The sequence below is a fragment of the Chrysemys picta genome, chromosome 3 (genome assembly GCF_011386835.1).
Source record: "Chrysemys picta bellii isolate R12L10 chromosome 3, ASM1138683v2, whole genome shotgun sequence".
Taxonomy (NCBI): Eukaryota; Metazoa; Chordata; order Testudines; family Emydidae; genus Chrysemys; species Chrysemys picta.
Genome location: NC_088793.1, coordinates 81,270,487 through 81,284,826, shown reverse-complemented (window position 1 = coordinate 81,284,826; position 14,340 = coordinate 81,270,487). Strand labels below are relative to the sequence as shown.

The 14,340-nt window shown below is 41.0% G+C and overlaps 1 protein-coding gene across 8 annotated transcripts in view; it reads left to right on the top strand.

The window, feature by feature from the left end:
- HACE1 (HECT domain and ankyrin repeat containing E3 ubiquitin protein ligase 1) overlaps window positions 1-14,340 on the top strand; it is a 148,380-nt gene that overhangs the window by 29,832 nt on the left and 104,208 nt on the right. For 4 of the 8 annotated variants that reach the window (XM_065588265.1, XM_005287710.5, XM_024102425.3 and 1 more), the window contains one exon: window positions 6,700-6,946. The exons of 2 other annotated variants lie outside the window; for them this stretch is intronic. In XM_065588265.1, coding sequence (XP_065444337.1) covers window positions 6,700-6,946 — 247 coding nt within the window. The remainder of the gene's footprint in view (window positions 1-6,699; window positions 6,947-14,340) is intronic. 2 more of the 8 variants (XM_005287711.5, XM_024102427.3) reach the window with 1 other exon arrangement.

The window sequence follows — 14,340 nt, the reverse complement described above, 5'->3', positions numbered from 1 at the left end:
ATCTTGGAAACAGTAGCCAATCAGTTGTTTTAATTGTCATATTTGAATTCAACACATCAAAATACATAATAGCACATTTTATCTCTGAAGCAGACGGCTTCTCAAAAATTGTAGACCAGTGTTATGGGCTAATGCATTTTGTTTAGTGGTCAAGATCATCCAAATTCAACTGTTGGACAGATTCTGTAAACTGTCTGCCGAGCTGTGAAATCCATATACCACCTCCTGGCCCTTTCCTGCTGCCTATTTCCTAGTCATCTCTTTTGTACCTTTTTAATCTTAGCTTGTGTGCCTGTGTTGATAATACTCAACCATGTGTCTTAAGAATCCTTAATGACCGTGTAATGGGTTAGACCCCCTTTGGGATGCCACCTGATGTATTAAGGTTTCATGAAGACTCTCCTTCTGCTCCACTAGTCTGGACTCCCTCTCCCTCTTTTGCTGAATTAGGCTCTCCGGCCTCTTGCAGCACGCACACACACAGGATTGGAAAAAGGAACTATAGTGCCCATATTTAAAAAAGAGAACCCGGGCAACTACAGACCAGTCAGCCTCACTTCAGTCCCCAGCAAAAACATGGAGCAGGTCCTTAGGGAATCCATTTTGAAGCACTAGGAAGAGAGGAAGGTGATCAGGAACAGTCAGCATGGATTCACCAAGGGCAAGTCATGCCTGCCCAACCTGATTGCCTTCTATGATGAGATAACTGGCTCTGTGGATATGGGGAAAGCAGTGGATGTGATATATCTTGACTTGAGCAAATTTTTGATATGGTCTCCCACAGTATTCTTGCCAGCAAGTTAAGAAAGCATGGATTGGATGAATGGACTATAAGGTGGATAGAAAGCTGGCTAGATTGTTGGGCTCAACGGGTAGTGATCAACGGCTTGATGTCTAGTTGGCAGCCAGTATCCAGCAGAGTGCCCCAGGGGTTGGTCCTGGGGCTGGTTTTGTTCAACATCTTCATTAATGATCTGGATGATGGGATTAATTGCACTCTCTGCAAGTTTGCAGATGACACTAAGATGGCAGGAGAGGTAGATACGATGGTGAGTAGGGATAGGGTCCAGAGGGACCTAGGCAAATTGGAGGATTGGGCTAAAAGAAATCTGATGAGGTTCAACAAGGACAAGTGCAAAGTTCTGCACTTAGGAAGGAAGAATCCCATGCACCGCTACAGGCTGGGGACTGACTGGCTAAGCAGCAGTTCAGCAAAAAAGGACCTGGGGATTACAGTGGACTAGAAGCTGGATATGAGTCAGCAGTGTGCCCTTGTTGCCAAGAAGGCCAATGGCATATTGGGCTATATTAGGAGGAGCATTGCCAGCAGATCGAGGGAAGTGATTATTCCCCTATATTCGGCAATGGTGAGGCCACACCTGGAGTGCATCCAGTTTTGGTCCCCCCACTACAGAAGGGATGTGGACAAATTGGAGAGAGTCCAGTGGAGGGCAATGAAAATGATTAGGGGGCTGGGGCACATGACTTACAAGGAGAGGCTGAGGAAACGGGTTATTTATTCTGCAGAAGAGAAGAGTGAGGGGGGATTTGATAGCACCCTTCAATTACCTGAAGGGGGGTTCCAAAGAGGATGGAGCTAGGCTGTTTTCAGTTGTGGCAGATGACCGAACAAGAAGCAATAGTCTCAAGTTGCAGTGGGGGACGTCTAAGTTCGATATTCAGAAACACTGTTTCTCTAGGAGGGTGGTGAAGCACTGGAATGGCTTATCTAGGGAGGTGGTGGAATCTCCATCCTTAGAGGTTTCTAAAGCCCGGCTTGACAAATCCTTGGTTGGGATGATTTAGTTGGTGTTGGTCCTGCTTTGAGCAGGGGATTGGACTAGATGACCTCCTGAGATCTCTTCCAACCCTAATATTCTATGATTCTATCCTTGCATACAAGGTACTCCTGTCTCCCATGCTTCATTTTGCTTCTGCTGTCTAACACTAGCATTTTCCTTAAGTTGATTTCTCTTCTCACATCTAGCCTCTCTGCAAATCAGGCTTCTGCTGTTTGACAGCATTGTCTTAAGCATTCCTCTGAAGCATCTGAACCATGTTGTTATTGCAGGCTGGATCCTGGTCTACATGGGCCTCACGTCTGATCCTGTATGACTATGTATGCCACTGCCTCAACTTCATGTCTGTTGCCATCCTCATCCATTCCCTCACCTCCTCTCACTTTAATAACACCTGTATAAGTATCTTACGTCCCCATTCTTCAGACTAATGTGCAAAAAGTGGATGTCAGCATTTTTGCATACAAGTGTACTTACTTCTCTAGTGTCAAATTATTACGCTGGCTCTTTGTACGTTAGAGAACTCCATTCAAAGAAGATTTTTGTCTTTGTAAGCCTACTAAAATGTCCTGGTAGGATCTTGCCCCTGGATATGTCTGCTGACACCCAGAAGAAGCTGGTTCTTTCTTTGAATTTGCTCTAAGGAGCACTTCTGAGAAACAGCTCCTGACATTGACAATATATTTTCTGCACCTTCCTCCACCTGAGTCCATTCTTCCTCTGTTGTTCTACATCTTTCATTGCTGTACGCAATATATAGTGTGTCGTGGGATATAGGTTTTACCTCAGATCTTGTATTCTACTTGCTGACTCTGTCTGATACTCAAGTATCAGAGGGGTAGCCGTGTTAGTTTGGATCTGTAAAAAGCGACAGAGTCCTGTGGCACCTTATAGACTAACAGACATTTTGGAGCATAAGCTTTCGTGGGTGAATACTCACTTCATCAGATGCATGAAGTGCATGCCACTACATGCATCTGATGAAGTGAGTATTCACCCACGAAAGCTTATGCTCCAAAATGTCTGTTAGTCTATAAGGTGCCACAGGACTCTGTCTTGCACTGACCTTCTTTGTTACTTCACACAATCTCGTTGTCGGCATAAAATACCTCTTACTTTCTACAGGAAAGTTTACCAGATTTAATTGCTTTCAGTAGTAATGGATTGGCACAGACTCTCTTGTCCCTTGCTAGAGAAGTGAATGAAACTTTCTCTAAAAGGGCTAACTTAAATAAGATAACTCGAGTGGAATTGTCTCATTAAAACCTTCTTGAAAGCTTTCTGGAAAAGGAGTGATTTAGAGAGAGGGTGTTAATTGGATAGATCCTCTGCATCAAGGAAAGGAAAGGACTTGTTCGGGCAATGCTCATGAACTGTTTGAGGGAAGTTGGCAGCTTGCCCTTTCAATCAATAGGGGATCAAATAGGTCCCCTTTCACTCCCAACAAAATTTGTTTTACCAGCGTTGTTGACTATGGATCCAAATTGTAGGTAGCAGGTCAGAGCTTCCTACTATGTCTAGAACTTCAGATTCTTCCACAGACTCATTTGTTGCCTTCTCCTTTTGACATGGATCTACTTCACTAGATAAACATTAAAGGTATATTTAAATAATATATTCGTTCATCTCTACTTAAACAACATTAAAGTGCATTGGATTAATGCCATTTTAATTTTATGTATTGCATACAAAGATGAACTCTTTTTTTGTTCTTGTTTTAAAAGACCTGTAGACATTTGAGTTGAACACCAGATTAATTGCATACTTTGTTGCAATGCATTTTTTTAGGTTTCTAATTAATGGAGTCCCAACAAATGTACCACCGTGTAAGATGGTGGTATCACAAACAGCACAGAATCCTGCTGAACCATGAAAGCAACCTATAGGAGTCAGCTAATAGAAATGGAGTGGTATTTTTGTATATGCAGTGTGGAGTAGTTTCAAAAATATTCTTAATATTTTATACCTCAAAGGGTATAATTAAAAAAACTTGGCAAAATACTGTCAGATTTAAAAAAAAAACCACCTCTTCGTTGATTATTCCCCCTTCCTACATTACAGGTCATCTCTATGCTTCAAAGTTTTTTAGTGGTTATTTTGTTACCAGCATCGTGCAGGTGAAGAAATGGTACTTGAGAGATCCTGTGTTTAGTTCTCTGCCACAGGCTTTAAGTGATTTGCCCAAGGTCACGCTTGAATCTCTGTGCCTCAGTCCCCCATATGTAAAATGAGGATAATACTTCTCCACCTCACAGAAGTGTTGCAAATAAATTGAGGTAGTCAGGTATTAGTGTTGGGGGTCACGAGTACCTAGAGAGTGTGTGCTGATGCTTGTATAGTTAACAAGTTAGTTCTTTGTAACTAAGGGAGGCTAGTTTTGCAGGTGGAGCAATGCAATTAGTATCTCTTTTTAATACTCAGCATGTCTAGTATAGCTTTTCTGCAATGTATATAGCAGATGTGGTGGGATACATTTGGCAGAGGAGGACTGGATGGAACGCAATCCAGGATTCATTAATACTAGTTTAGGGAAAATGTTAGCTTATTTCTTCTTTTGGGCTGGTCATATACTAATGAAGCATTCTCAGCCTGGGAAGCAAAAGATTGGAACCAAATTCTAATGTGGAAAGAATTGCCACTAGGCCATTGATACACATGGATGGATTAAGTTTTTCTCAGATATTTAAATTAAAATGTCTGTATTCAGAAACTTTGGTGGTGACTAGATAAGAATCTCCCAAATGATAAATGTATGGCTATGACCAAGGCCTTAGGTGACCACAATTTTGTTTTTCTTTTTCCTTTTTTTAAAATTAACTAGGGGAAAATGCAGCCTTTTCTATCGTGTTGTAATACTATTTTTTGTTAATCCTGGTTTACAAAAAGCTCCCTAGTTTTTGATCAATAACCAGCAGGAAAGATGTGAACTCTACATATCACTTTTCCAAAAAGGTGTTATTTTAAATCCTCAAATATTTTAGTAGTAACTTTTTTATTTAAAAAAGGCAGTCTTTAAAAATGCAGTTTTTCCCCCTTCTTTGTTTCCTTTTTTAGAGGATGAACCCTTTGACCCCATCAAAATCAGAACAGGTGCTGTCTTTCTTTGTCTAGTATAGTGCTTCATATGCTGTTGGCACTCTAATGTTGCTTGAACCAGTTTTACATGTGGTTTGGTCTGGTTTAGGTTCTCATTGTTTAAAAATGGTTATGCTACCTTCTGTGACGGACAGGCAAACCATGTTTTAAGAAATATTGAAAACTGGCTCATATGACATTTTAATACCCAGTGTTTATATACTATGTATAGGCTATTGCAGCAGATCTAGGCTGTTTCCTCACTGACAAATCTTTAAGGAATATTATAATACTGTTGGCTTTATTTGGTATGCTGCATAGATTGGAACAACTTATGCTATAACATTAACATTCGCTAGTTCAGTAACCTAATCAGGGCACTATAACAACACCCTTCAAGATAGTAGGTGAGCAGGTAAATGGATTCTTATAACCATGTCACCACACACATCTCAAAAACCAGAGGGTATAATATATTGCAGGGATTTTCAACCTTTCCTTTCTGAGCCCCCCCCCCCCCCCCCCCGCCCCCAACATGCTAAAAAAAATTCCATGGCCCACTTGTGCCACAACTGTTTTTCTGCATATAAAAGCCAGGGCCAGTGTTGGGTAGCAAGCAGGGCAATTGCCTGGGCCCCCACGCCACAGGGGGTCCCATGAAGCTAAGTTGCTCAGGCCTGGTTGGCAGGGCTTGGGGCCCCTGGGCTTCAGCCCCATGTGGTGGGGCTTCGGCTTTCTGCCCTGGGCCCTAGCAAGTGTAATGTCGGCCTTGCTTGGCAGACTCCCTGAAACCTGCTTGTGGACCCCCAGGGGGCCCCAGACCCTTGGTTTAGAACCACTGATTTATTGTATTTAAAGTCAGAGTTGACACTCAACAATTGTATTTTAATATGCTAGATACTAAGTTTAACTCCTTGAAATTGTTTAAAACTGTGTTATGGTGTCTTCAGATTTTTCATAGAGGACAAGCATTCTTTTTACCAGGCTTGAAACATTCTTGAAGCTTGGTTGTACAGCTTGTTAACAGAAAGCAATCTGAACATGGTTGAGTCTGTGGTGTTTAATGAATTCACTAATATCTAGATTATATATTAATAATTACACTGATGGTGCAAGGATACCGGTCTACAGTTGAAGTTCTGTCCAATCTAGTCACACAGGTATTAAACTTTTTATTTATTTAGTAAGTGTGACTTTTTTGAATATTATTACATTATTACAATATTACTTGCGGCAAAATACTAGTTAGCATGCTGTTCATCACTTAACTTTTTTTTAGTGGAAGCAGTGTGATTTCTATCATCCTGGTCCAATAGCTGATTGAGGCAGATTGGTCTAATATAATGTATTCAGCGCAGTATTTTGCTAATACTGGACTTTAGCACAGTCTCTTTGGCTGGCACAGTTCTAGCAGTAGGCTGAAAGATAATTTCACTTGGAGAAAACATTTTTCTTTTGAGTCAGCTTGGTTTATGATTAGTGGTGTGCTAAGACCTTACTGTTGTAGATAGCATCTCTTACCCATGCTTCAGAAGTGGTGTAGGTATATACAAACACTAACCAAATGTACCCTAAAAGTTTGTATTTGCTATTTTTATTTAGCTATTATTGCAAAATATCTGGAATTTAAATATGGGTTAGAAATCAGTAAAAATTACAGCATATGTTCCTTGACCTTTTGGACTAGGGAATAGGTCCATCATTTGTTAGTCATGTGTGTTGGAGAAGCATTAAATCCCCAAACATTGGGCTGTGTTTACCCCTTTATATACTGAATCATTTAATTTAGGGAAAAAATACTTAAATCCATTTTTTTTCCCCCCAGCTTGTCCAGTAACTATGAAGCTCAAATGAAGAGCCTCTTAAGGATCGTGAGGATATTTTGTCATGTCTTTCGCATTGGCCCATCCTCTCCCAATAATGGAAATGACATGGGCTACAATGGAAATAAAACTCCAAGAAGTCAGGTGTTCAAGGTCAGAAAAGTATATGACGTTGTTAGGAAGATAGACGTTAAAGAGATGAATTTCACAAAGCATGCATTCATTAATCAGACATCTCATGAACAGGAAGTAAGTTTTTGGTTGATACCCATATCTGTTTTTAAACTAGGCCCACCTCTTCACTTTTTGTGTAATCAATTTTTTTACATTATATTTTTTTACTGACCTACATTTTACCTATTCTTTTTCTCTTCTTAATTTCTCCTACTAATTAATCTCATGTCATTTATAAGACATTTTAAATGTTTTAATTATCCATCTGTGTTTATTATGGTAGATCTTAGTTTTTTATTTCTGTTTTACGTTTAGTGGTATAACTTGTAATCTCAATGCTATAACATTAGGAAATATACTAGAATGCATTAATGTAAATGCAAAATACAAGAATTAGAGATTTATCAGGTTTTGATCACTTCTCTTATCTGATTTCTCAAAATAGATTAAATTAATTTAATCGATTTCCCTTTTTACTTACATCACCAAATCTTTTCTGAAGTAACCTTGTTTAAGAACTTTCAACCAATAACTTTATTATTGAATACTTTAAAGCTTATTGGCTTTATAATATCTTGAAACATCTGCACAAAGCTCTGTTAATGAAAAGTCTCACCTCTGAATGTATATTTTTCATGTATATGATACTTCAGTAGGAAATTGTGTAACTTGCTATTTTGTAAAGCATTCCGTTTTTGCTATCCTCTAAATTCCTTCTTTTCAAAACACATCAGAGTTGTTACATTTTCTTTGACGTGAAAATCACGTTAGCATTGAGGTATGTATGTATGTATATTGAGGGATGAATATATTGGTAGAAACAAAGCAGCCCCAAAAAAGGATACTCAAAATTCAAACCTTGTAATTCTTCATTTTTTTGAATAGTGTCACCTACTGGAAGGAGGGGAGAAAATATATAAATTAAAAAGCCTCTGTTTCAGATATTGTCTAATTCTTGATGGTAAAATAGTCTGTCCTTTTTCTCAGTGACTCTACTGGGAAATATGAAATCTACTGCAGAAGAAATATTGCTAATATAACTCAAGCTTTTTCCTAAAACTGAAATTTTACAGTTGAATAACTTAATAGGCAAGTGAACATCACTAAACTCTACTCAAACAGTGTCCTCCTTTATTGTCAACAAAGATTTAATGGCAGAGTGCTGTGGGGAAGGTTTGAATTACTAAGATCACATTGCTTTCTCAAAATACACTGGTAATAGCCTTTTTACGCTATAAAGCAAACGTATATTTTCAAATACATGAGTTTAGTATATTTAACTATGTACTGTACTAACATGGCTTTAAATCTTAACTTGCTAATTAGCAAAAGTGAGAATTACATGATGGGTCTCAGTTTTTGTTTGTTTTTAGTGAAGTTTGTGTTTAGAAACCTTAATTTTGAAAAAAGGATTCTGCCTTGGCTTCCGATGGCTTTTCTGTCTGGGTATTTTAGCACAGATTACTTTCAGGTGTTAACCCTCATCTCCAGTTATATATTTTACTTGACTAGCAATGGGGAGGGCTAGTTTAAAAGTCTTCAGTGGTATGTTGCAAGTAGTATGCTCCTTTTGGACTCACAGTATTCAGGTAGCTTAGCTGGTGGGGCCAGACAGTATTTGGCTCCCAGAAGACATGTTTTCCTCTTTAATCCTTCCTTAGGTATGTAGTGGTCCTGATCACTTTAATCCTTTGGGAAGGAAGAAATGTCATACTGTGTCTGCCAGTTAGCAGTGGTTACTGTTTGTGCTGTAGAGATCAGTACAGGCCTGGGAATTGGTCCTCTCTTCCTCCTCCTGCCCCTGGGTATAAAAGAATAGCAGGGTGTCCCCTGTGAAGGAGCCCTTTCCTTTGGAATGTAATCCCCAGGGTCCAAAAGACCCTGAATCTGCTGACATTTTGGACATGCTGGAAGACTGTTTAAAAAGGCTGCAGATGGAGCAAATGTTACCCATGTTGTTGTGTAGGAAATGTGTGGTTTAATAAATATGATCATATGCAATCTGGTTACTCCTCTTAATATACTGATTGAGGGCCCCTTACTGAATGAGGGAGGCAACCTAGTGACAGGATGTGAAAAAAGCTAATGTACTCAATGCTATTTTTTTGCCTCTTGTCTTCACGAACAAGGTCAGCTCCCAGACGACTGCACTGGGCAGCACAGCATGGGGAGGAGGTGACCAGCCCTCTGTGTAGAAAGAAGTGGTTCAGGGCTATTTAGAAAAGCTGGACGAGCACAAGTCCATGGGGCCAGATGCACTGCATCCGAGGGTACTAAAGGAGTTGGCGGATGTGATTGCAGAGCCATTGGCCATTATCTTTGAAAACTCATGGCGATCGGGGGAGGTCCCGGATGACTGGAAAAAGGCTAATGTAGTGCCCATCTTTAAAAAAAGGGAAGGATGAGGATCTGGGGAACTACAGGCCAGTCATCCTCACCTCAGTCCCTGGAAAAATCATGGAGCAGGTCCTCAAGGAATCAATTCTGAAGCACTTAGAGGAGAGGAAAGGGATCAGGAACAATCAACATGGATTCACCAAGGGCAAGTCATGCCTGACTAACCTAATTGCCTTCTATGAGGAGATAACTGGTTCTCTGGATGAGGGGAAAGCAGTGGACATGGTGTTCCTTGACTTCAGCAAAGCTTTTGATATGGGCTTTCACAGTATTCTTGCCAGCAAGTTAAAGAAGTATGGGCTGGATGAATGGACTATAAGGTGGATAGAAAGCTGGCTAGATTGTTGGGCTCAACGGGTAGTGATCAATAGCTCCATGTCTAGTTGGCAGCCGGTATCAAGTGGGGTGCCCCAGAGGTCGGTCCTGGGGCCGGTTTTGTTCAATATCTTCATTAATGATCTGGAGGATGGCGTGGACTGCACCCTCAGCAAGTTTGCAGGTGATACTAAACTTGGAGAAGTGGTAGATATGCTGGAGGGTAGGGATAGGATACAGAGAGACCTAGACAATTAGAGGATTGGGCCAAAAGAAACCTAATGAGGGTCAACAAGGACAAGTGCAGAGTCCTACACTTAGGACGGAAGAATCCCATGCACTGCTACAGACTAGGGACCGAATGGCTAGGCAGCAGTTCTGCAGAAAAAGAGCTAGGGGTTACAGTGGATGAGAAGCTGGATATGAGTCAACAGTGTGCCCTTGTTGCCAAGAAGGCCAACGGCATTTTGGGTTGTATAAGTAGGGGCATTGCCAGCAGATGGAGGGATGTGATCATTCCCTTCTATTCGACATTGGTGAGGCCTCATGTGGATTACTGTGTCCAGTTTTGTGCCCCACACTACAAGAAGGATGTGGAAAAATTGGAAAGTCCAGCGGAGGGCAACAAAAATGATTAGGGGGCTGAAGCACATGACTTAGGAGGAGAGGCTGAGGGAACTGGGATAGTTTAATCTGCAGAAGAGAAGAATGAGGGGGGATTTGATAGCTGCTAGGGGTTGCAAAGAGTCATAGATTCTAGGGCTGGAAGGGACCTCGAGAGGTCGAGTCCAGTCCCCTGCCCTCATGGCAGGACCAAATACTGTCTAGACCATCCCTGATACACATTTATCTAAACTACTCTTAAATATCTCCAGAGATGGAGATTCCACACCTCCCTAGGCAGTTTATTCCAGTGGTTAACCACCCTGACTGTTAGGAACTTTTTCCTAATGTCCAACCTAAACCTCCCTTGCAGCAGTTTTAGCCCATTGCTTCTTGCTCTATCCTTAGAGGCTAAGATGAACAAGTTTTCTCCCTCCTCCTTGTGACACCCTTTTAGATACCTGAAAACTGCTATCATGTCCTCTTAGTCTTCTCTTTTCCAAACTAAACAAACCCAATTCTTTCAGCCTTCCTTCATAGGTCATGTTCTCTAGACCTTTAATCATTTGTGTTGCTCTTCTCTGGACCCTCTCCAATTTCTCCACGTCTTTCTTGAAATGCGGTGCCCAGAACTGGACACACTATTCCAGTTGAGGCCTAACCAGCGCAGAGTAGAGCGGAAGAATGACTTCTCATGTCTTGCTCACAACACACCTGTTAGTGCATCCCAGAATCATGTTTGCTTTTTTTGCAACAGCATCACACTGTTAACTTACATTTAGCTTGTGGTCCACTATAACCCTTAGATCCCTTTCTGCCGTACTCCTTCCTAGACAGTCTCTTCCCATTCTGTATGTGTGAAACTGATTGTTCCTTCCTAAGTGGAGCACTTTGCATTTGTCTTTATTAAACTTCATCCTGTTTACCTCAGACCATTTCTCCAATTTGTTCAGATCATTTTGAATTATGACCCTATCCTCCAAAGCAGTTGCAATCCCTCCCAGTTTGGTATCATCCACAAACTTAATAAGCGTACTTTCTATGCCAATATCTAAGTCATTGATGAAGATATTGAACAGAGCCAGTCCCAAAACAGACCCCTGCAGAACCCCACTTGTTATACCAGGGATAGGCAACCTATGGCACGCGTGCCGACGGCGGCATGCGAGCTGATTTTCAGTGGTACTCACACTGCCCGGGTCCTGGCCACTGGTCCGGGGGGCTCTGTATTTTAATTTAATTTTAAATGAAGCTTCTTAAGCATTTTAAAAACCTTATTTACTTTAAACATACAACAATAGTTTAGTTACGTATTATAGACGTATAGAAAGAGACCTTCTAAAAACGTTAAAATGTATTACTGGCATGCGAAACCTTAAATTAGAGTGAATAAATGAAGACTCGGCACACCACTTCTGAAAGGTTGCTGATCCCTGTTATACCTTTCCAGCAGGATTGGGAACCATTAACTACTCTCTGAGTACGGTTATCCAGCCAGTTATGCACCCACCTTATAGTAGCCCCATCTAAGTTGTATTTGCCTAGTTTATTGATAAGAAGATCATGTGAGACCGTATCAAAAGCCTTACTAAAGTCTAGGTATACCACATCCACCACTTCTCCGTTATCCTATTAAAGAAAGCTATCAGATTGGTTTGACACGATTTGTTCTTTACAAATCCATGCTGGCTATTCCCTATCACCTTACCACCTTCCAAGTGTTTGCAGAGGATGGATCTAGACTGTTCTCAGTGGTACCAGATGACAGAACGAGGAGTAATGGTCTCAAGTTGCAGTGGGGGAGGTTTAGGTTGGATATTAGGAACAACTTTTTCACTAGGAGGGTGGTGAAGCACTGGAATGGGTTACCTAGGGAGATGGTGGAATCCCCTTCCTTAGAGGTTTTAAAGGTCAGGCTTGGCAAAGCCTTGGCTGGGATGATTTAGTTGGGGATTGGTCCTACTTTGAGCAGGGGGTTGGACTAGATGACTTCCTGAGGTCCCTTCCAACCCTGATATTTTATGATTCTATGATTTATTGTATTTTAAAATAATTTTCAGAAGTGCCTCAAGTCTTGGGCACTTCTTCTTCCTTTAAACCAGGGGTGGGCAAACCTTTTGGCCTGAGGGTCACATCTGGGTATGAAATTGTATCGCGGACCATGAATGCTCCTAAAATTGGGGTTTGGGGTGCAGGAGGGGGTGCAGGTTCTGGGCCAGAAATGAGGAGTTCAGGATGTGGAAGGGGGCTCCAGGCTGGGGCAGGAGGTTGGAGTGCGGGTGGGGGTGAGGGCTCTGGGGTGGGGCTGGGGATGAGTGGTTTGGGGTGCAGGACTGTGTTCCAGGCTGGGACCGAGGGATTCGGAGGCTGAGAAGGGGGATCAGGGCTGGGTCAAGGGGTTGGGGTGTGGGGAGGGTCATGGGTGCAGGCTCTAATCTCCTCTCCATTATATTCCATTGAATACCTCGAATTATTTCAGATTCAAGGTCCCACATCACATTGCAGCTCTAATTTGTCAGTGATAGGCATGGATGGCTGCTTTGAGGTAGTCATTAGAAAAGGATCAGAACTTCTTTGTTCTGCATTGTGTGTTCAAACTCACTGTAGATTACCTTTGCTACCTTGGAAACTGGAGGCAATAATTGGTCCAATAGGACCCTAAAAGAGCAAACTATCTTTGAAAAAATCATACAGACACTACATCTGCTTATTCTAAATGTTTCTCCCTGCAAGCATGCTTCTGTCTTACATTGCTTAAGTCATAGCCAGTTTGCTTTTATCTGGGTCTAACACTGGGACTATTTTAAAACTGTAGAGCTCAATAAACTTGGCTAGTAAATCCAATAAATCCTAGTGTGATCTGCATACTTCCAGATTTACAAATTAACTGTATTCCAGGATACTTGGATTTGAGTCATGTCCTTGAGAGTGGGCATCTTCTAAACCGGAGATCAAATACCTCTTTCCTGGTCCGAATTCAGTTCACATTGGATTTAGTTCATCTTATTTCAGCTAGGTACTAACACAATGCAATCCAGTTAAGTGGTGGTAGTATATGCAAGGTTAGATGCCTCATCCATGGGTGAATTATAAATTGTGATGGTCTTATTATTGATTAAGCATTAAACAGCCCAAAGTTGATGCTGTTGACCAATTTCCCTGTGCATCCAAAGCAATATCCTTTAAGAGATCACTGGGACAAATAAACGTTAGACATGCTAAGCCTGAATTGTGGCTTAGTATTCTTTAGGCTTCAGTGCCTGTATTAAGTTTTTAATCATCTTGTTCTGCTGATTTTTTTTTAAAGTCTTTGATTTTTTTCTGATACTTTTTTTAAATATGAGAGTGTACTAATGAACTTCTTTGCATAATCTCCCTGTCCTAATCCGAGAAGCCTGTAACATTTGATTCCCTCATTTCTAGAATCAAATTATGATTATTTGTTGTCATATGGCTATTGCTTTTATGGACTAGTGTTTCCCTGCTCTAAATCTTTTTAAAACTAAAACATTTGTCAGTTGGGTGGAAGGTATTGCTGTATACTGCAGCATGAGAGCTGGGTTTGATTTCTGGCATTCCAGGTCAGTAGAGCAGTGGCTCTCAACCTTTCCGGATTACTGTACCCCTTTCAGGAGTCTGATTTGTCTTTCGTACCCGCAAGTTTCACTTATTTAAACGACTTGCTTACAAATCTGACATAGAAATACAAAAGTGTCACAGCACACTATTATTGAAAAAATGTACACGTACCCCTGGTTGAGAACCACTTTAGTAGAGAATGAAAGTGCTGCACAGGCAACATGAATAGGTTTAAGAGAAGGGGTAGTGCCATGTGTTACTGAATAGTAGCCTTTCTGGACACACACAGAATAAAAATGATGTGACTCAAAGGATGTTTGATATGTGTACTAGAATCATAGAAATGTAAGGCTGGAAGGGGCCTTGAAAGGTCAAGTATAGCCCGTTGCGCAAGGAGAAAATGGAGATCAGTTACTCTTTCCTGATTCATATTGGTTATAGAATAGAATTAATTCATTCTTGTCATTATAGAATGAAGTGTAAGGTCTGCGTTTTTTAAAAGCAAACTAAGTCGGTTTCTTGGTGACAACTTCAACTAAGTCATCCTGCTTAGGCATGGTCATTAATGCTGGCAT